Source organism: Zalophus californianus, chromosome 1 (genome assembly GCF_009762305.2).
Source record: "Zalophus californianus isolate mZalCal1 chromosome 1, mZalCal1.pri.v2, whole genome shotgun sequence".
NCBI classification, from domain to species: domain Eukaryota; kingdom Metazoa; phylum Chordata; class Mammalia; order Carnivora; family Otariidae; genus Zalophus; species Zalophus californianus.
The window spans coordinates 53,175,156-53,198,955 of NC_045595.1; the positions used below are offsets into that span (position 1 = coordinate 53,175,156).

Below are 23,800 nucleotides of genomic sequence, written 5' to 3' on the forward strand. Positions count from 1 at the left end.
GTGATGGGTATTAAGGAGGGCACGTTCTGCGTGGAGCACTGGGTGTTATGCACAAACAATGAATCATGGAACACTACATCAAGAACTAATGATGTAATGTACGGTGATTAACATAACAATAAAAAATAAAATAAAAGACCAAACTTCTTCATACATGTGTATATGTACAAATAAACACAAAAATGCACACAAAAAGAGATCTGGGATCTAAGATGCTAAACTGTCAGTAAGGTTACATCTGGGGAAGCAAGTGGGATTGGGGACGAAGATGCCAAATTTGAGAATTTATTTTCACTTGGTTTTTTTTTTTTTTTAAAGATTTTATTTATTTATTTGAGAGAGAATGAGAGATAGAGTGCACGAGAGGGAAGAGGGTCAGAGGGAGAAGCAGACTCCCCGCTGAGCAGGGAGCCCGATGTGGGACCTGATCCTGGGACTCCAGGATCATGACCTGAGCTGAAGGCAGTCGCTTAACCAACTGAGCCACCCAGGCGCCCTTCACTTGGTTTTGATTGGTAACTAGAACACAAAATAATTTCAAAAGGCAAAAAAGATACACATGGTAAAGACAGGTCCCTCTCCCACATCAGCCTCAGGTTCCCTTTCCCAAAGGTGCCCTCTTACTACTAGTCTCTTATGTTACCTTTTAGCTTTATTCCAAATACGTAGACCAGTATGTTTACGTTTGAAACCTACTCTTTGAACTGTAAATGTTATCACACTAGTCATATTGCTCTAACCCTTACTTCTTCCTCTTAAAATAGCTCGTGCCTTAGAAACACCATAAATTATTTCCCACATACAGTTTACCTCCAGTCTGCCTTGCTGGATCTTATACACCACTTGGGGATTCTCCTGCAGTATGTTGCCATAGAGCTCACGAAAGTGGGCTATGTTGGGCTTCACAATATTCAGCACTTTTGTCTTATCCTCTCCAACCACCATCCGAAAGTCGCCTGGTTAAAACAAATGGAAAAACAAATTTTCCATTGAGAGTCCACATCCTGACCTATAAACTACAGCCCCACATTCATCCTACGCTAGTTCAAGACGGCATCATCCCACATTCAAAACATTGGTTTTTCTTCTTTAAAACTGTGAATATATTACCCAAGGAATGTAGGCACTAGTTTAGGGGAAAACAGAGCCTCTCAAATCCTAAAGCCCTTGATGCCAGTTAAAATGCAGTTACCTAAGTGCAAAAGGTAATCATCATTGAGAAGCTGATTTGTTTTTGTTTTTCCAATGCAGAAGCACCTATTCTTACAATCTTTCATCCTGTGAGCAAAACTCTGTGACCAATCATGGACCTGGGCGCTGTATGTCACCTTAGACATGCCCTTGCTACTGCTTACTCAGCTTGGACCTCTTTGCTGTGTTTGTGCAAGGGCTTTTGCGGTACTTTATGAATATAAAGAACTTTATCACATTTGATAAGTGCAAGAGCGGCGAGTGTTAAGCGGCTCAGGTCATGATCCCAGAGTCCTGGGATCGAGCCCCGCATCGGGCTCCCTGCTCGGTGGGGAGCCTGCTTCTCCCTCTCCCACTGCCCCTGCTTGTGTTCCCTCTCTCGCTGTCTCTGTCAAATAAATAAAATCTTTAAAAAAAAAAAAAAGAGTCCTAGTAAGATGAGGTTTACATTTAAGAGGAACTTCTTGAAAGCAGATACCATTTGTTACATTGCAAGCCGCAAGAAATGAGGAACGTTACATTTGCCTAAGAGATGGACTGAGCTGCAGAATAAACAGTTCTGAAGGACAAAGAGCCATGCTGATACAAATTTGAGGTGCCCTGCCTGCTTATGCCATTGACAATGATCAGCAAGACGCAGAGGGAAAAAGATGATGAAATGTGCAAACTTGAGGGAATGCCTACTGGGCTAATGTGTGTTCAAAAAAGGCCGGGCGCGTGTGAGGGCCTCCCAGGTGAAGGCTGGCGAAAGCACTGTGACTGAAACCTTTCTTGGACAGTTAGAAAGTCATCCAGGAAAGCAGTGAGGTAGCAAGTGTAGGCAGGTACCCCAGATACTGACAAATTCCTGGGCATCAGGTGACAGTGTAATTCATCATTTGAACTAGAGGTTGCTTTTGAGGGTGAGGTGGGCATGATGAATAATTATACCAGGATGAGTAAAAACTGGGCAAACCCAAACATATGGTTACCCTTGCCAATTAATTTTCTTGGAGGGGGTGGCATAGGCAGGAGAGGGAACCATTGAAATTATTATGCGCCACAACAGGTATTACTAGACCAAACTGTTGTTCTGTTTTGGAAAAAATACAGATTACCCAACAGTATCTTTACTATGCTTCAGTAAGGAATAAAATATGCTGGGTTTTGAAGATTCAGAGGACCAACTTATACTAGTTTTGTGGAAAGCAGCTGGGGACTGCAAGCTTCAGGAAAACAAACTTACAAAGAGCCTCTGGAACCCAATGTTTGTGACATGAGGTTTGTTCAGGGAAGTGAGGAGAAGTGAGTTCCAGTCATAACAAGCTGCCCCAATATGGATGAACTTATTTTTTCACTATTATTTTATTTTTTATTTTTTTAAAGATTTTATTATTTATTTGCCAGAGAGAGAGAGTGCGAGCACAAGCTGGGGGAGTGGCAGGCAGAGGGAGAAGCAGGCTCCTTGCTCAGCAAGGAGCCTGATGAGCTCGATCCCAGGACCCTGGGATCCAGGACCCATGACCTGAGCCAAAGGCAGCCACTTAACTGACTGAGCCACCCAGGTGTCCCTATTTTATTTTTTTAAAGATTTTATTTATTTGACAGAGAGAAAGAGCCAGAGAGCACAAGTGGGGGGAACAGCAGAGGGAGAAGCAGACTCCCTGCTGAGCAGAGAGCCCAATGCAGGGCTTGATTCCAGGACCCCGAGACCATGACTTGAGCTGAAGGCAGCTGCTTAGCCAACTGAGCCACCCAGGCGCCCCTTTTCACTATTATTTTAAATGGAAAGAGAGTTATATAGTTAAATTCTGGGATGACTGCTAGAGAGGGTTTAGAGAAATTGGTTCTTTCACATAATACTGGTAAAATCCTTTGGAAAGCAGTAAATGAAACAACCCCATTTCCAGCTTAAAGAAACAGACCCAAACAGAGGTCCCGAGGTAATGTTCGCTGAGCATCTGGTAAGTGCCAGGCACTGCTTCAAGTGCTTTGCTGTATTAATTGAATCCACACATCTCTGTCCTCTCAGAGAGATACTATTCTATCCCCATTTAGCATCAGGGCAACAAAGACGGAGATGAAGCCACCTACCTGAGATTCCCCAGTAAGTAGGTGAATATACTGCATACATACAACTGTTCACTGAGGCACTATTTATAATACTGAAACACTGGAAGCAGCCCAAACGTCCAACAGCAGAGGAATGGGTAAGTTACAGTAGTACTCCCATATCCCACCATGGAAGAGTGTGCAACCATTAAAAATTCCAATAATCATACACAGCAAGATGGAAAATGATCATATAATAGTAAGAAACTAAGACACAAAAGTACAATGAGAAAACTTGGTATAAAAAGAGGAAAAATGAGACAAAAAGATTACATAAAAATGTTTTTGCTCTAATAAGTACACATTTATTGTGGGCTTTTTGGGGAGTGTGTGCGCTTTACGCTGTTATCTTGTTTAGTCCTAGCAAAGCCTCCTAAAGAAGGTATTAAGTATTCCCAATTTTATAGATGAGGAGATTGAGGTGCACAGGTCCAGCCACCGCTGGTATCAAGGTAGTGACATTTTCAGTGACTAGTATTACTCTACTTTGCAGTTTTCCTTCATTTCCTTCACTTCCATAATGTTGGCATATTACTTCTAGCCTTTTTAAATAGATGCATGGAGTGCACAGACGTGCCAACTTGGCAAATATGCATGGAGAGGAAGCCAGGTTAATTTTCAATCGTGTAAATCCTTAGGCTTTTATTTAGGGCCTATAAATGGATTCTATCAATCTTGGAAGGGATAAAATGTCATCCAACTCTGAACCTAACATGGCTGGCTCTGACGTGAAAGATCAGTTTGTATCACTGTTGAGTTCTAAATGTGTGTCATTTTTCTTCTTCTTGTACATTCAACAAGGAGTTCTTACATTTTAGACAGTAACTTTCTAAGAGTGGTTGTATTTTACCAAAATGTAAAAGCAAACTAATCCAAAGCCTCCCCCAAAGAGCATCTGCATGTCCTGATTAAAGGGCCTGGAAAATACTCTGGACTCTCTGAGAACAAGGACTGGGGCTTATTCATCCCTGTATCTCCAGCTCCTCGTGCAGTGCCTGGCACATGGAAGGCACATCAATAAATGTCTGCTGAATTGGATTTCTCCAACTGCTGTGCAGCCGAACTAGCTCAGCCACAGGGAACAGCAAGCAAATGGGCTTATTACCCATTTCTTCAGAACAAAATGAATAAAATTGTGGGCACAGCATGACCCAGCATTTTGATCATAGGAATCAATTTTTCTTACCTCCAGAGATGTTTGCAACAAAACACAGGGATTGAGAAAAACCGACCGCTGACTTTTATTTTATACCTCTACTGGTAAGTTTAACTCTTGACTGCTCAAGCCAGAAAACTGCCAGTCTAATAACAATGGGTGACCAAAAGGATAATTTATCTTCGACTTTGAAATGAAACAAACCCAGAGGCTTGTAAAGCATCTATAGTTGGCTCACTCTGTGATTCCAGCATGCTGCCAATGGCCAAGGGCCTTATTATGAACGTAGGGATGTAAGGGGCTATACTGTCCAGTGGAAAGGCCCTGGCTTTCAAGTCTAGCAGTGTCCTAGGGTGACTAGAGATTAACCCTTCTGAGTCAGTTTTCTTACCTGTAAAATGGCTGTAACCATCACACTGACTTCACGAGGTTATTTTTGGATTTAAAAGAGTAAAGGCAGTAGTGAATGCTTTGTAAATAGTAAAGCAGATAGTACTGTTGCTATGATATGCATATGGGATGGGGAAAGGATGGGGGTAGAGGAACCCCTAAGTCTTTGAAAATAATAACTGGCTAACTTTTCCCCTCTTAAACTCATTGCAATACTGCTGTTATTTCAGTTCAATAAATATTTGGGTGGCTAGTAAGTACCAGGAGCTGTGCCAGATATTGGAGATATAAAGATCTTTGCCCTACCTGAGGCAGGGAGTGCTATGAAAACAGATCATTTCAGCGTGGGTTACAGAAGTGGGTATTTCTTATGCGGTAGTGTTTAAGAACAGTAGCCCAAACTGGATGTTGATATAGCAGAATAATATTCATTTTTTAAAAAAATTTATGTACTTATTTGAGAGAGAGAGAGAGAGAAAGTGCACACCCCAGGGAGGAAGGGCAGAGGGACAGAAACTCAAGCCGACTCCATGCTGAGCCTGATGCAGGGCTTGATCTCATGACCCTGAGATCATGACCTGAGCCAAAATCAAGAGTCAGATGCTCAACCAACTGAGCCATCAGGGTGCCCCAAATAATATTCATTTTTTTAAAGATTTTATTTATCTATTTAAGAGAGAGAGAGAGCAAGCACGAGCAGGGGGAGGGACAGAAGGAGAGGGAGAAGCAAACTCCCTGCTGAGCAGGGAGCCTGATGTGGGGGCTCGATCCCAGGCCCCTGAGATATGACCTGAGCCAAAGGCAGATGCTTAACCAACTGAGCCACCCAGGTGGCCCTAATATTCATTTTTTAACAGCTTTTTAAAAAAAGATATAATTCACATACCATATAATTCACCCATGTAAAATATACAATTCATATTTTTTAGTATTTTTAGTATATGTTAAAGGGTTATGCAACCATCTAATTTTAGAACATTTTGGCCTCCCAAAAAGAAACCCTGTACCCATTAGCAGGCACTCTGTCTCCCTCCATCCTTCCATCCCCAGCCCTAGACAAAGACTAATCTACTTTCTGTATAGATTTTAGATTTTCCTATTCTGGATATTTCATATAAATGGAATTGTACAATAAATGGTCTTTTATGACTTAGTTCATCATATTGCAGCATGTATCAATACTCATACCTGTTTATGGCTAAATAATATTCTACTGGATGGATGTACCACATTTTTTTAATCCATTCTTCATCTGCTAGACATTTGGGTTGTTTCTACTTTTTGGCTATTTATTATAATAAAGCTGTGATGAACATTTGTGTACAAGTTTTTGTGTAGATATGTGTTCTCATTTCTCTTGAGTAGATGCTTGAGAATAGAATTGCTGGGCTATATGGTAACTCTACGTTTAATATCTTCAGGAATGGCCGAACTCTTTTTCTGAAACAGCTGCACATTTTACAATCAATCCTATCAACAATGCATGAGAGTTTCAATTTCTCTGCATCCTTGTCAACACTTGTTCTTGTCTTTTTGATTATAGCCACTGTAGTGGGTATGAAGCACCATTACTGGGGTTTTAACTGGCATTTCCCTAATGACTAATGACGTTGAGCATCTTTTTATGTGCTTACTTGCTATTTGTATACTTTCTTTGAAAACATGTCTATCAAATCTTTTGCCCATTTTAGTATTGGGTTATTTGTCTTTTTATTGAATTCCAAGAATTCTTTATATATTCTGGTGTTATTCCTTATCAGATATACAACTTGTAAATCTCTTCTCCCAAGCTATTGGTTGCCTTTTCACCTTCTTGAGGGTATCGTTTGCAGCACAAAAGTTTAATTTTCAAAAAGTTTTCCCACTTATCTATTTTTTCTTTGTTGCTTGTGCTTTTGGTGTATATCTAAGAAACCACTGCCTAACCCAAAGTCACTCTGCTAAGAGCTCTATAGTTTTAGCTCTTATATTTAACTCTTATATCCATAATCCATTTTGAGTTAGTTTTGTGCATAGTATGAGAAAAGGGCCCAAAGTCATTCTTCTGTACGTATAGAAAACAATACTTATTTTAACATAGATGACTACGACAGTATTTCTAGGAGGCAGTCTACCACACCATTCAAAATTCATTCCCCAAAGTATCTCCAAGGCTGTAGAAAAGACACCATATCACACCACTTGCATGTGGAAGACAATGAGAGACGAATAAATACCTTTGGGGCGCCTGGGTGGCTCAGTTGGTTAAGCATATGACTTCAGCTTAGGTCATGATCTCGGGAACCTGGGATAGAGCTGGGCATCAGGCTCCCGGCTCAGCAGGGCCTCTGCTTCTCCCTCTCCCTCTGCCCCTCCCCCCACATCTCTCTTTCTCTCTCTCTCTGATAACCCAAATGTCTCTCTTTCTCAGATAAATAAAATCTTAAAAAAAAAAGAATAGCTGATGCATGTGGTGATATAAATTTGAATCACCTTTTTCACACTTTAGTGAACACAAAATGGATGAGTGTAGAAAGGGATAAGGAGGAATCAGGTTGACGATATTGGTTCAGGAAGGAACCAATATTATTAGTCATTCATCCATTCATTCATTCCATATTTACTGAGCACCTAGAATGTGTCAGGTCCCACTCTAAGGACTGTGGTAGGAGTGAGCAAAACAAGACAAACATTTCTGCCCTTTACATTCTAGTAGTGGAACAAAGACCAACCAACGAACAAATAAAATAACGTATTTCAGACAGTGCTATGGAGAGAACAAAGCAGAGAAAGATGACAGTGCAGGAGTGGGGGGCAGCTAGGGATGGAGGTGAGCCACCCAGGGACCTGGGCCCAGGAGAAGCCTGTCCCAGGTATGGACCAGGAATGACACCCACCACCACAGACCCTTAGTAGAAGAGCAAAGGGTTCTAGAACCAGACCATCTGTGTTTGTTTGTTTATTTTTCAGACCACCTATGTTTAAGTCCTAGCTTGGTACTCATAAGCTACCTGACCCAAGGCAAGCTACTAAGCTTCTCTGGGCTTCAGTATCCTCAAATGTAAAATGGAAGCAGTAACAGTAGGTAGTTTATAAGATTCAGGCATTAAATGAGTTAATACATATAAAACACCTAGAACAGTATCTGACACACAGAAAGTAATCCATAAACATTAGGTATTATTGACAATTAATATCCCTTCTGGAGTATTGCATTCTCAGAAATTAACCAGTGACTGAGCACAGAGTTCCAACTGAGGCTTTAGCAAAAGCTCAAGCTTGCCAAGCATAGAGAAATATGCTTCCAAACTACTGAAATAGTCAATCTCTAATACTCAAGTTATCCAATGACACTGCTTGCAAGGTTTCAGATGGTGCGACTCTCGTGGAATAAATCTTACAAACTCTCCAGAGAAAAAGTTTCTTTACTGGCTTTTGCTTTTACTAGGATCCAGAAATGAGGATGTTTACTCACACTTCAGAGGGCTGGCACCCATTTCTAATTTTTTTTTCTCCAAGAATCACTCAACTGGCAACTTCCTCGCTTTGTCTGATTCCTAGAAGTAGCTGAGCTTGTGTTCAGACAATCTGGCGTTGAAAGAAACCCATTCTCTCTCTTACACAAGAGTGCTTGAAGGTGTTTTTCACTCCGCAAGGACAGGAAAGGGCCAAATGAATCCATCTGATCTAAGTGGATTCGAATGCCTGCTAATTTTTGTCAACATGTAACAAGTTTTGTAATTCTTTTTTTTTTTTTTTGATTTATTTATTTATTTGAGAGAGAGAATGAGAGATAGATAGGACGAGAGGAAAGAGGGTCAGAGGGAGAAGCAGACTCCCTGCTGAGCAGGGAGCCCGATGTGGGACTCGATCCTGGGACTCCAGGATCATGACCTGAGCCGAAGGCAGTCGCTTAACCAACTGAGCCACCCAGGTGCCCCAAGTTTTGTAATTCTTATAACTGACAACAAAATTCCATTTTGGAGAACATGTCCGAGGAAGTTAGTGGCCCCCTCGACCCTCTTCCCCTACCAAACTAATTTCTCCAAAGTGATTCACAGCAGAGGCATTAATAAAACAATGATAAATGCAGCCAACCTGAGTGTCTGTCTATCACTGAGTGGTGTCTCAACCTAAGAAAAACCTGTGTGGCCAGGAATAATATGTTAACGGTAATAAATAATAATACCAATCATTTTCTAAGCACCAACTATCAATGAGGTATGATGTTAGGGACTTTTAGCTATATTATCTCATTGAAAACCTTATTACAAGACAGTTATTCTTTTTACAGGTAAGAAAATGGGCTCCAAAAGGTTTAAGCACGTCTAGAAAGCCAGTATTCAAACTCAGGTCTGACTGTGGTTTTTCCCTTTCTTTTGTTTATTACATCAAGTGGCTGTGTGAGTACAAACACGTATCTAAAATAACAATGAATAGCACTTATTGAGCATTTACTATGTGCCAGCCACTGTGTTAAGAACTTTGCATGTATGATTTAATTTAATCCATATAAAACCCTTCTTTAGAGATGAAGAAACTGAATCACAAAGAGCTAAGAAACTTGCCTGAAGGCAAAAAATTAAGAGTGCAGCCAGGTTTTGAACCCAGACCTCTGACTCTAGAGCCCCAGCTTTTAAACACTTCCCTAATTCTGCCTTCCATGAAATAATATAATGTTTAAAAAATAAAAAAGCAGGAAGGTACAAAATAAGATACTTAATTTAAGAAGTTAAGGGTTGAATGTCAATTCTGCTCATAAGAATTTATGCACTTCGCTGAGGTGCTACTCTGGTTCATGTTCTGTCTATCCAGCCAACAAAGATGGGCAGTGTGCCTACTTTGTGCCACAGAACTGTTCCAGAGGCCAAGGGTTCGAGGCGGACCAGACACGGGTACAGCCTAACTAGACTCCTCCCTGCCTAGACAGCTCTCATGTGGGCTCTCCTCGTGGGTCCTTACCATTGGTGCTCAGTTCAAATGTCACCTCCCACCGAAGCCTTCCCTGGTTACATTAACATAAACCACGTTGGTCTTCCTCCCGTTTGAACGCTGCCACAAGTTTGCTGTCTGACTTTTCAACTGGAATGAAAGCCCCACAACGGCAGGGATGACGCCTGCCTGATATACCTCCTTCATCCAGAGGTTCAACAGTGCTTGGCATAGGAGACGCTCGTCCTTATTTGCTCAGTGAGTAAGACTTCTCCATTTTTAGTCTCCCTCCCTCCTGCACAGTGCTGGCAAAATGATCTTTCTACAGCAACAAATCTCATGCCATCTCGCAATGCTTGAAACCTCCTGTGGCTCCTAGTTGTGTACGGGATGTCAAATTCCAGTCTCATTTAACTTTGTATTCAATGCCTAGTCTGGCCTGGCCAGGGCCTAACCTCTTGTCCAAAATACCTGAGAGGTAGTGAAATTAAATGGTGAAGAGCATGAGCTACAGTTCCAGCTCCACCACCCACGAACCCATCAGACAGATTTGGGCCTCCGTTTTCCCATCTTAAAATGGAGCAATAAAGCAGCATGCAAATCAAAGGAGGACTGTGAGGAGTAAACTAGCTATTAGATCAAAAGTATGGAGAGTTGTTCCTGGCAAATAACAATAAGTGCTATTTTCTCCTGCCATGAGCCATGGACTTCAGTCACATCAATCTACTCCTGATTCCCTAAACAAGCCATGTTCTTTCACACTCCCTGCCTTTTCCATACGTGTTGTTTTTTAAGTCTTTCACTGACTCACTATGACTGCATGTTTATTAATGTGAAGTTCTTTAGAGCAGAAATTATAGCTTTAATTCTTCATGAGGTATGGGACGCTGATTCATTTGATAAATGTTAAACCAGGATCATTATGTAAAATTAGTCATTTTAATGGTTTGTACTTACATGAGAAAGGTCAAGGTGACCCTTTAAAGCTCATTTGGTTTTCCTTTTGTTTACTTAAATGCTGACTTCTAAGAATAACTGAAGGATTAGAAAGCTTTCTCCTCCCCAATTTTGCCGGCTCTCATCTCCCACCTACTCCTTTCTCACCATCATTTACAATAATGTCATCAATACTGACCCCCAAGGCAGTCAAAATGATCCTTAAATACTACATAAAACGTAAGGGGTTATTATTACTACTACTAATACAGACAGATCTTGCCTCTGCTAGTAACTACTGGCAGGAACTTGTCTAATAACATGGAGAGATGCTGTTTCCTGTCTCCCCAGCCCTACTCCCTTCCAGGGAGAAAAGCTAACCTATGCAGGTTAGAAGCAACGTATTCTCTCTCAAGTGGAAAATAAATGTCAAAGTTGTAAATAAAAATGAGATTGGTGGGTAATTTGTAGTTTAGAATATTCTGGGGGCTTGGGAGGTTTGGCGACAGGATAGAATCCAATCAGTTCAAGGATAATGGGTTCTCAGAAGTCTAGGAAAAGAGAGGAGGAAAGGCTTGCCTTTCAACACATGGCCTGGGGTGGGTCTCATACCTATGAAAGGCATCTACCTGCAGGGCCTAGATCCTTCCCTATCCTCACTATTCTACTCTAATTTCATTCTATTACGGAGTAGGTAACCATTAATTATGCAGTGTTCTGGCTTAGGAGCATCATATAATGTTGTCTTAGTGGAAAAACATGTTCCCAGTTCTAAACAACTGGCATACAGAATGCTTTTTGGAAAATGTCTCATTCATAAACTAGCGACTGCACAGAGTTGGAATCAGTTCCCTATGGAGAGGATGTGCCAAGTATTGTGTCCTAAGTTTTTCAGTAAAAAGAAGCCAACCTCAATGAAATGAGTAATGTAGGATCCTTGGCCAAATTCTCAGATCCAAATCTGGGTTAAGGAATAAATAATATAATGGCAAGGGAGGAAGAGGAGACAAGATGAGAAATGGGAGAAACTGGAAGCTGAGAAAGCCGAAATCAGGTGCAGCAAGGTTAGGACCTGCCTCTTAGGAAGCAACTCTCCCAATCTGCTCTTCTCCCAGAAGCTCGGGGTACACTCCTTGCCACTATTAGATCTGAACTCAAACATCACCACTTTAGAGGGCCCTCCCTGCCTATCCAAGGTAGAGGTGGCCCTCCTCAGTATTTCTTTTCTTTTCCTCATCGCACTTACTGCTCTCTGAAATGACCTTTCTGCTTCTTGACTGTCGGCCTCTGCCTAAGGGAACATGAACTCCACAAGGAGTCTTACTCATGTCAGGCTCACCAGTGTATACCCAGGGCCTAGCGCAGTGTGGGGCACATGGAAGGCACAAAGGAAATATTTGTTGAACAAACAGTTGTTGTGTGAGGATTCAACGACGGAATCAATGATCGATTTATCTATATATCTATCCTCTCCCCCCACCCACCTACTGCGTCTGGTACAGCACTGCTACATAGCAGCCCTTCATAAAAATTATAAAAGAAGCAAAACAGACAATGATACTGCTATGAGTCAGCAAGCACTTACTGAACACTTTGTACATGTCTCACAGTACTGGAGAAACCAGGAGTATAAAACACAGTCCTCCCAGGAGACAAAGCAAAAGTCAGCTAAAGATTGATAGCAGCTTGCATGCTAACTTGAAGTCTGCTAAAAGGTAAAGGCAGTTATGCCATTCGAGAAACTTCCTTAGTCAATGTTCAGAATTCATAGGAACTCCTAGAATCCACCTGACACTACGCTGATATGGATCACAGGGGAGGAAATGGAGGAGTGGCAGTGGTGTGGGCCAAGTAGAAATTGGCTCTGCATCATTCTCCCACAAAGTTAACCCTTCATAAAAGGTTTTGGATCCATCTTTTTTCACAGGGGACCAAGGGGAGGGAATCACCCTAACAGGGTGACCCCCTTTCCCCACACATTGCACACAGGCCCATTCATTCTAGTACCTAGCCACAGCAGCCTCTGCCGCCACCCCCAACCCCCGCCACTTCCTGTTGAAAGGCAGGGATGCTGCCATGTGGAGCTGGAAGCCACCAAGACCGAGGTTACGTCACTTCCTTTCTCTCCAGTGTTGCGACCGCAGCTGTAGTCCTGCTAGCTGCATTTTGGGAAAAAGCCTGGAGAACAAGGCCTTTACGGTCTCTTTCAGCATTATATTTCCATGAAATCTTATCTGTACATGGATTCAGAAAATGAGTAAACTCTTTTGCAATGTTTTCAGCATAGAGTTCTTTGACTCACACTTAAAAGTTGGGAAAGAAGACATTTATTTAAGACCGTGGTTTCAAACTGTTTTTTAAGTAGCAGGCTACTTTTTTTCTAAGTAAAATTTTACATGGATCCTTAATACACTAAACAGGAAGGATGAGGGGCTAAGGGCTCTATCTTCTCAGCTTTCCCCTCTCCCTTTGAAGGGGCCCCTGACATCTCTGAGGAACACACTGGTTTAAGGAGACAGGGAAAGGAAGTTAAGATTTAGATAAATAAACTAATGAATGGGGAAGAAGGGAAAGCTTTTCCTTAATGGGCAAGAAGAGGTGAACTTGGAAAGTCGCCACTTTGTAACCATCGTAGTAAAGACTGGTTGGAGCAAGAATCATCAATTAATGCTCGATCTAAAAGGGAAAGTTTGATAAGAAGCAGGGGATTTGCTTCATTTTCAAATGTCTCCCCACTGGTTGCTTAGAAGAGGCAAAACTCTGCTTATCAGGCACACAAATCACCGGTCTGAGACTACAAAATGTGAATGTCATGTAAGACCTAGAAAGGCTAAGGAAGTGTTCCAGATTAAAAGAGAGAAGAGACAGGGCATCTTAATAAATATGATCCTTGACTAGACTGTGTACTTCAGGGAGAAAGAACATCACAGGACTACTGACGACATATGGACTACGGATCATCAATCTGATAAAAGTTCCGTATCAGGACGCCTGGGTGGCTCAGTCGGTTAGGCGGCCGACTTCGGCCCAGGTCATGATCCCAGAGTCCTGGGATTGAGTTCCACATGGGGCTCCTTGCTCAGCTGGGAACCTGCTTCTCCTTCTCTCTCCTTCTGCTTGTGTTCAGTCAAATAAATAAAATCTTAAAGAAAAAAAAAAAAGTACTGTATCAGTGTGAAATTTCCTGAATTTGGTAACTGTGCTGTGGTTATGGAAGAGAATGTCCTTGTTCTTGGGGAACATATATTGGAAATATGTGGCCTGAAGGGCCAGGATATGTGTGAGCTACTCTCAAATAGTTCAGAAAAATAAAATACATAATACAGTATTTACAGGTACAGAGAGGGCAGTGGTTTCCTAAGTGGGATCCCTGGAGGAGCACTGGCATCATGCACTTGCTAGAAACACAAATTCTTAGGCTCCACCCCAGACCTGCCAGAGCAGCTGTGTGGGGGTGCGCCCAGTACTTCCAGGGGATTCTGGTGCCCACTCAAGTTGGAAAATCACCGGAACACAAAGAGGATGATAACACAAATGTGGTGAAACATTAAAACTGGCAAAGTCAGGGAAGGGCATATGAGAATTTTTTGTATTATTGAAACTTTTCTGTCAGTTTGAAATTGTTTCAAAATGAAAATGAATAGTAACAACAATACTACCCTGGGGAGATCTACATACAGATGTGGACAGAAAGAGCCCTTGGAGGCAAGGAGGCAGATCATGGGGTTCTTGCAGTCACCTGCACAGGAAGTGGTGGGATCCAGAAGCAGGGGGGGCTGCAGCTCCAGTGCAGAGTGAGGAGTAGGATGTCTGTTTGCATGTTCTTCAAATAACGTTATCTCCTTCCTGCAGAAAACGTGAGCCCAAATCTACTAACCTGAATAAGACAGTCCGGCGATCTCTATAAAGAGGTCTTCTTCAGAAAAGCTTTCGGGGAGCATGAGGAAAGCTGTGGTCACAGCACTCTTCAGATTTTTATCGAGGGCTGACCTAAGAGCAACATTCTCATTCATTGCTATGATTTTCACCTGCAAAAAAGCAGAACATTTAGAAGAAAAATGTCAAAGTGGACTACTGGTCAAGCTATGGGTTTACACATGCACTGGAACTATCCCAAACCCTTAGCCCTGAAGATCTTAGAATATTAGGCCAGTAGACACAAAATAATTATTATTCTAATAAGCAATCCCAAGGGTTTGTGTTTTATGCCAGAATTAAAGATATGATACAGGAAAGAAAACAAAATAAGTATTTCTCTTAAATGAGGAAATTCTCCATGGGTTTTAAAAAAGAAGTCAGTATAAATGAAATAAACATCCTTTGGGAAATTTTGTATTTTTCAATTTTATAATCTCATTGTTATTTACTTAATTTTATGGTAGACAAAGGCATTTTACTTCTTTATTTAGAACTCACCTCTGTTCTTATCCACATATAACCTAAGCACTTTGTGCTTTATTTTGAACTGATTTTGAACCTGACTAAGGAAAAAAGGAAAGAAAATTAGCTACAGTGGAAACAGCATGGGTTTGGGGGTAGGTATGGTCTCAGGTCTAGGTATTTACTAGCTGTGTGAAATTGGGCAAATTACTTAACTTCTCTGAACTTAAGTCCTCATCTATAAAATGGCGATAAATGTGCATCAAAGAATTGTTACAAAGATTGAATGAAATAATAAATGTAAAGCACCTAATGTACTAGTGAATGCCTTGATCAATAAAAAAGGATTTTTCTCCTGAATACACAGAAGGTACTCTCTTTAACTTTCCTCAAATCCATTAAAATACAAATTTCTCCAGTCTGTTCTGAGACTGTTTTGAAGACTGTACTGTAGTTAAGAAAATGTGTTCAAGACCCAGCTCCATCTCTTACTAGCTCTGTGACTATGGCCATAATTCCTTATCAGAAAATGGGGTTAATAACAGAATCAAATTGATAAGGTTGTTGGTTAGATTAAATGAGATATTGCATATGAACCCTTAGATGAAGTGAGCTTCCTTCTGTGTCTTTGGGTGCAATACAAGAGCGTCCCTGGGCCAGAGATTCCCACCTTTAGCAAGCACCACAATCACTTGGGAGAGCTTATTAAAGTGCGTATTAAGCCCATCTCCCAGTATTTCTGATTAGGATACCTGAGTCAGGCCTGAAAATGTACATTTCTAACAAGTTCCCAGGTGGTCCAGGAACCACATTTTGAGAACCATGGCTCTCAGGTACATATTTAGAAGAAGAAATGCCAAATGACTCTTCAGAGTGGTTGGGCCAATTTACACTCCCGGTATAATCTTTTTATTTTTTATTTTATTTTATTTTTTTTGGTATAATCTTTTTAAACCATCAGGCTTAATCAGGCTTTATATCAGTCAGGCTGCTTCTGACTGACTGTCTATAAACAAGGAAAGAGTCTACAAATCCCTAAAAAGGACCCTCACCTATCTGAAATGTATCCATCTTCTGTAAACCATTTAGTGCTGTCACCAAATCTTCCCCAATTCTAGAAAACAGGGCTTAAGTTGCCTTTTATCTGTCAAATAAAGACGATTTCTGAGAAAAATTAAGATGGCACTAAAAGACATACACTATCAAAAAAATAAATAAAAGGCATACACTATCAGAAACTAAATTAGAATTTTATTAGACAGTAAGGAGAAAGGCTGATGTATGTCTCGAAGTAGTTTCTTCTTTTTTTAGTTGTCCAAAATGACAGTATAAAACATAACTATTTTATTAAGAGTCTAACTTCTATCTTCTACCTTTTGTCCCTACTTTTTTTCTAAGGGAATATTTATAATACCCAAACCTCTTATATGGTAGGTAAGCCACTTTATTCAATACTACCAACTCCTCCCTTGTAATTACAGCACTTAATAGCCCTTAATTAAGCCTTTCAGCACTTGGGTGAGTTTAGCATTATTGCAATCATCTGCAGAAAGGAAAACGACGGTGCAGTCCAGTAGCATGACTTGCCCAATGTTGCATAATGAGTTGATGGCAAAAATCAGGGTAACACCCTTATACTTGGCAGATTCAGCTCTAAATTTTTTGAATTATTCTCATGCATTCAGTTGGGGGTCTGTTCTGGTTAACTTTTTTGTTATTGTTGTTCTGGTTAACTTATCTTGAAAGATGATTAAAAGAAATGTGAAGTTCCTGTATGACTTCTATGTTCATTCCTTGAATAACTTTCCCAAACTTTGTATTCCATATAGAATCACAGATCTAGGAGGGCAACCTTCTCATCTAATGGGGAAACTAAGGCCCAGAGGGTTAGAGGGTTAAAAGATCTTCCCTTGAGAAGTAGTGGCACACCAGTAGTCAGTCCCTGATTTATCCAGAGCTCTTTCTACCACCCTAAGAAGCCTGTTTACTTCCAAATTCCTGTTCTTCATCCTCAACCAGGTCCTGCTCAATAATTCTTCGTCCTCTCTCTTTTTGGTGGCTTTTACAGAAGCGCAATGAAAACAGAAGTTATTCTGAGATGCTAACAAATGAGAGTAAGTTTGGAGAAATTTTCTTATTTAAAGCAATACACTTATTCTCCCAGAAAGTCATTCTATTTAGGTTGTAAAAAAGCAGTCTGTTTGCTATTTAAGGTTAAGAGAGTAAAAATAAAAGCATCCTTACTTAAAGGAAAAATGTGAATTCAGAAGACTGAAACTGTGCTGATCTGGCTCTTCAGTGTAAGGTGACCTAGGCACTTGTCTCAGCAGCACTGTTATTTGTGGTTCAGAGTGAAAAGCCAGTGAACTCTTGGGACACTGCCAGAGAGGCCTGGGAAAAAAAGAAAGTCCTCAGATTTGTGAATAGCTGTTTGTATCTGACTGGGAATGCCCCGACCTGAACCGCATAGATAGCATTAACACTACTGCCAAGGGGAAGACCGTTACTGGAGAGAGGAAGGGGTAAAGCTTGAAGGGACTTTCAACTTGAGAGATTTGTGAGTACCTTTCAAGATAGAAAAAAAAGAGTCACATATGGTCTCCTCTATAATACAGTCACATGGAGACAGTCCTTGAATTGCAAACAGTGAAGTTATAGTCACAAAGAACAAGGCCCTACCTAGCCTTCAAACACTCAACCAGTAACCAAATGGCACTTCCCATAGAAGTTTTCCATTCCAAATGGCCAGAAAAGTTAATTTTTCTAAATGGTCACTGCTTGAGGACCAAGAAACACTGAACATTTGAGTTGGATGAAACCTTATCATCTACCTGTTGGACTGTGGGTTCTTCCAGGGCCAACAATGTGTGTTATTTTTTATTCCTTTAGCATCCACAGAGAAGAAACTTGTCTCTTGAATAAGTAAATTAATGGCTCAAATTTTGCATTTCAAAGGTTAGGGGCACAAACATTTGCTCACAGCCGGGCAGAGCCAAGACCAGTAAGTCAGGTCTTCCAGCTCTCTTTCAGGGATCTATAATACCACTGGGATTTTTCTAGCCACAAAAAGTAAATCAATGAAGTTATTATAGGATAATAATTGCAAAACTGTGAATATACTAAAAACCACTGTACACTTTAAATGGTTGAATTGTATGATATGTGAATCCTTCTCAATAACATGTTATAAAAAAGCTATATTACTAGAAAATAAAAGAAAAAATATTGGAATGAACACATTAAAATAAATTAAAATCCTCTTAACAAGGTAGCAAAATACTATTGTATGTCAATGAGAATGCCTTAAAAATTCAAGCCAAATTATCTATACACTAAAAACAACATGAAATACAAAAATCCAGACTTATGTTAAATAAATTAGGGAAATGACTATTAATATTACTTTAGGGTTCTTTTGACTTAAAAAAGAACTGGCCACAAGATTCTATTAACTACTTTAAATTTCATGGCTCTTTTCTTGAAAAATAACTTTGTAAGTGACTCAGAAACTTAAAGCTGCACTAGAAATAAAAATGACTTATCTAACCTCAATTACAGGGTAAGTTAATGGTAAAGTATGATAGAAATTTAATTTACACTCAATTTTTTTTCCAGAAAGTCCATCTTTTTAAGCAAGGTACTCCTTTATATTTTGAAAATATTATTAATAAACTTTATTTTTTTAGAGCAGTTTTAGAGTCATAGCAAAACTGACTGGAAAATACATACACCCTCTGTATATGCCTTTTAAAGACTTGAGAAATTCTGTTCTATTTGCAATATGGAAGATAATGTTAGAGCTTTAGACAATATAATTTAAAATACCTCCTTCTTTTAAAATATATAAAAACAAAGAATTTGTACTCAGATTGTCACAATTCGAAGGCCTTCACCCTTTTTTTTTTTTTGTCCACAAGGCTACCAACCCTGTCTTTTCATCAGGTTTGTTCACGTTTGATTACTATTTGCTGCCACCTGGCGGTAAAAATCACTGGTTTTAAAAAGATCATTACCACTGACAATTCTTTGATTAGCAGTGATTTCCATGTGACAGGGAAAATGCTAATGGTGAGTTAATTCACCCATTTATAATTTTTTACCATGTGTTACACTCAACACTTTCAAATAAGTCTTAAGATAGCCTAATTTTCTTGAGTTATTAGTTTAATAAGCTTGAAGAACAGTCATTGTTCTCAATAACATTTTCTTTTCCAAGTTAGCTGAGAAATGCAGTTTTTATCAAGATGACTGTAGCAGCTACTACTGGTCTCGAATTGCTGTTTTTATTTTATCAGGATATGTGACATTTAGATGAAATCTGAGGTCATTTCCGTGCTAACTTCTGAGATTTCAGGGCGTTTCATTTTCTAAAGCTTATTTAAAAGAAAAAAATTGAAATATTCCAAGCACAAAGTGTAGTACAGAGAATAATACATTTTCACATTAAAAATCTCATTTTATCTCAAAATAACTCTGAGATAGGCAAGGACAAACAGAAAGGAATGATCATTTCCTGAGTATCTACTAAGTGCCAGGCATTTTAGATCTAGGCATTTCCCAAATGCCTTTTAAGGTTGATGTCATCAGCCTAATCCACAGAGAAGGATGTCCCAAGGCTCAGGGAAATTAAGTCACTGGTGCAGGGTCACATAGCTGGGGAGTGTCATAGCTGGGACCCAAACCCTACATCTGATTCTAAAACACCCCTGTTCTTTCCGGCTTTATCATTCTGCTTCCACTTGTCAACACCTTTGTGAGGGCAAGTACTGTATTGTTACTCCATCCTACAGATAAATTAAATGAGGTTCAAAAAGATAAAACAAGTTTCCTAAATTCACATAAACAGCTAACAAGTGGCAGGAATGAATAAGACCTAAGGCTTCTAATTCCGCTTTCATTACTATTTCCATTAAGCTACATATTTTGTAAACTTATTTTATTTTTAAATCTTTTTTATGTTTTTAAATCATTTCTAATTACATCATGGGGCTTGAACTCACAACCCCGAGATCGAGAGTTGCATGCTCCACTGACTGAGCCAGCCAGGTGCCCCCATATTTTATAAACTAAAAAAAAAAGAAAGAAAGAAAAAAACTTGGAAGGAAAATTAATATTTACAAATTTTCAATTATTTCTATTCATTCAATTATTTTACTAATTATCCAGCTTTACTGGATTACCTTTATCCAGCTTAGAAATGAGAAATTCATCTACATAAATATGAAATTATTTCAGTAAGCCTATTGTTTCTGGACTTAATAAAAAATGTTTTACTGGGGTGCCTGAGTGGCTCAGTCAGCTGAGTGGCCAACTCTTGATTCTGGCTCAGGTCATGATCTAAGGGTCCTGTGATAGAGCCTCAAGTCAGGCTCCATACTCAGTGGGAAGTCTGCTCCAGAATTCTCTCTCCACCTCTCCCTCTGCCCCCCTTCCCGCTTGCGCACACATGTGCACACACATTCTCTCTCTCTCTCAAATAAATCTTTTAAAAAAATGTTTTACTGAAGTAAAAATTACATAGTGAAATGCACAAATCTAAAGGGTAAAGCTTGACAAATTTTTATATATGGACATACCCATATACCTATTGCTCTGATCAAGTGTTTCTGGATGTTTTAAGGAGCTACACCATTAAATTCGAAGTCCAGAAGCAGGGCAAGAGAATTGTGACCACCCAGTATATCAACAGAGATTTGGGTAGAGGGAGGGACAGAGGAGAAGGAGAGAGAATCTTAAGCAGGCTCCACACCTAGCACAGAGCCTGAGGCAGGGCTCCATCTCACGACCCTGAGATCATGACCTGAGCTGAAATTAAGAGTTGGATGCTTAACCGACTGAGCCACCCACGTGCTACTCAATAGAGATTTTTATGACACAACCAAGTGAGGTAAGCTTGTATACATCTCTTAACTTTTTGCCATAACTGACAAAAAGGGGAGCAGCAGAATCACTCTTATGGGAGACATTTGAGAACAATCCATGTACCCTGTTTTGGGGCCTGAGACCCTCTAACAGCACAAAGAAAATTGTTCCCCTGCTGTGAGATTAGCAACTGTTACTATTTCGCATAGTTTCTTAAACTATGAAGACTCCTTCATAGAAAATAGGCTATATATATCTGCAAAAAAGAAGAAACATTATATGCAAATACAATGTCAAAAGTTCAAGTCCTGGGGCACCTGGGTGGCTCAGTCGTTAAGTGTCTGCCTTCGGCTCAGGTCATGATCCCAGAGTCCTGGGATCGAGCCCCATGTCGGGCTCCCTGCTTGGCAGGAAGCCTGCTTCTCCCTCTCCCACTCCCCCTGCTTGTGTTCCCTCTCTCGCTGTGTCTCTCTGTCAAATAAATAAATAAAATCTTTAGAAAAAAAAAAAGTTCAAGTCCTTTGGGGCGCCTGGGTGGCTCAGTCGGTTGGTCATCCCCTTGATTTCGGCTTGGGTCATGATCTCAGGGTTGTTTCATGGAGTCCCGAGTTAGACTCTGTGCTCAGCAGGGAGTCTGCTTGAGATTCTCTCTCTCCCTCTCCGCTCCTCCCCCTGTGCATTCTCTCTCTCTCTCTCTCTCTCTCTCTCTCTCACTAAAATAATAAATAAATAAATCTTTTAAAAAAAAGTTCAAGTTCTTTCCACTTTTTTCCTGTTTTGTTTCTATTAAAACTCACGGGGGGGGCACCTGGGTGGCTTAGTTGGTTAAGCGACTGCCTTCGGCTCAGGTCATGATCCTGGAGTCCCAGGATCGAGTCCCGCATCGGGCTCCCTGGTCGGCGGGGAGTCTGCTTCTCCCTCTGACCCTCTTCCCTCTCGTGCTCTCTCTCTCTCATTCTCTCTCAAATAAACAAATAAAATCTTTAAAAAAAAAAAAAACAACTCAGGGGGAAGCCTATCCCCCACAGCCTCCTCTAGCAGCATCCTAAATGAAGGAAAGACTTTATAAAAGGATCTCACCACTGGCCTGAGGATGGTTAAGAAAGGGAATCAGAATCTACTCCCTTCTGAATGACTACCTGATTCATTTACTTATTCAACAAATGTTTTCTGAGTGCTTACTATATCCCAGGCACTGTCCCAGGCACTGCTGACAAAGAGTGCACCATGGCACTTACATTCTGGAACGGTGATCTGGCTCATGCTGATAGAGGTTCCACTGAGGCACTGGGCACCTCTTCTGCCATCCTCCCAAGGCCAAATGCAGTGACTCTGAGCCTTCTCCATTCCACAATTCGAGTATCTTTAGAGAGAAGGCAGGAGTAGCGTGGGTAATATCTGGATATTGTTTGGCACTAAATTCTATAGGGAGTAAAAGGAGTCTGAAATTCATTTCTATTTCTTGGAGTTCCATCTCATTGCAATCACACGGATCAAAGTAGGGTGAGGTTCAGAGAGGAGAGACATCCCTAACTGTGGCAGCCAATAAGACACTTGCTCACCGGTTTCTGGAGTCGTCCAGCAACATATAAGTTATTCCAGTTGAGGAGATCTTCAATCAAAATGTTAGTGCTAATGACCCCATATTTGATAAGCTAGAAAAGAAAAGATATGGGCATGAAAGAGAGCAAAATACCACACTGTTGCTTTTGCAAATGCAAAACATAAGGAAAAAAATTTCTGACCAGAATAGCTTGATCTCCAAAGCCACTTAAAATCTCTGCCTTGTGAAAACACACATCTCCACCAAAATCTTTCACAAAGGATTAGTTTCCCAAGACTGATCTGTCCCCTCAGGGATGCGAGTTCAAGTGATCACTATCTTCACTCAGGCTCTTGTGATGTTAAAGGCACAATGGCTCTTAGAGGCTATCTAGCACATACTGGTCCTCACTGAGTTGGAAATAAAAACTGGGTCTGCACCACAGATAGTTTGTGAAGTGAAGATACAGTTCATGCTTCTCATTTGAGAAATAAGCCTAATAAATGGCGTGCCCAAGGTGGTACCATTAATAACTGAGTAAAAACCGGGTCCCTGAATGTTGGTCTGGGCTTCCAATGTTCATTTCATCAGAGAGTACAAGACATTTTCTTTAAGTAGAACATCTTTTATGGTGAATTTCTCTTTAAGTATTTCCAACACTTTTATAATTACAAAGCCACATCCAAGAATTAAACATCTTTATCAGAGCTAAACACATGGAATTATGGCCAAGCTCATTTCAAAAGCAATTTGTACAAACCTTGAATGTAGTTGTTCCAGGTTACAGAATCTCATTTGCTTCAACAAATAACTTCAGACTCACTTTGCTAAACTTCAGTATCCAAACAGCCTTCTCAGGCTACAAATATCTAAAAAGTAGCTAAAGAATTTCAATTAAAAAGTACAGTCCCTTTGGCATATAATTATGCCCCAACATTTGGTTACTGGAGCTTGTAATATTGTTTGAAACCACTAATTAGAGATACGCTCAGCATAATACTAATTATGGAGAAAGAACAAAGCTACGTGTTTGGCATGACTAAAGTAGATGTGGAAAACTGCACTGAGCCACATCTTCCCTCCAATCTGGACACAGTAGAGCAGAAAGCCCTTCTTAAGGCAGGCACATAACAGCTGGGAAGTAATGGAAACACCTGTGGCCCCCTGGAGGGGCCTCTCATTTTATAACTGGTTACATGACCGTCTGGAAGTCATGTCCATTCTCTTGAATCCTCATTTCCTCAAATGCAAAATGCAGGTTGGAGGAGGACTAGACCTCAACCAGAAAAGTAAAAATTTGGCCCAGAGGCTATACAGACATCACCAATCAATCATAGTAC

The 23,800-nt window shown here is 40.4% G+C and overlaps 1 protein-coding gene across 2 annotated transcripts in view; it reads right to left on the reverse strand.

Moving 5' to 3' along the window:
- TAMM41 (TAM41 mitochondrial translocator assembly and maintenance homolog) overlaps positions 1 to 23,800 on the reverse strand; it is a 59,401-nt gene that overhangs the window by 31,398 nt on the left and 4,203 nt on the right. For both annotated transcript variants that reach the window (XR_003518077.1, XM_027584180.1), the window contains 3 exons: positions 22,480 to 22,572; positions 14,553 to 14,703; positions 811 to 956 (listed from right to left, as the gene is read on the reverse strand). Coding sequence is in view for 1 of the 2 variants with exons in the window: in XM_027584180.1 (XP_027439981.1) it covers positions 811 to 956; positions 14,553 to 14,703; positions 22,480 to 22,572 (390 nt within the window). In the remaining variant the exon portion in view is untranslated. The remainder of the gene's footprint in view (positions 1 to 810; positions 957 to 14,552; positions 14,704 to 22,479; positions 22,573 to 23,800) is intronic.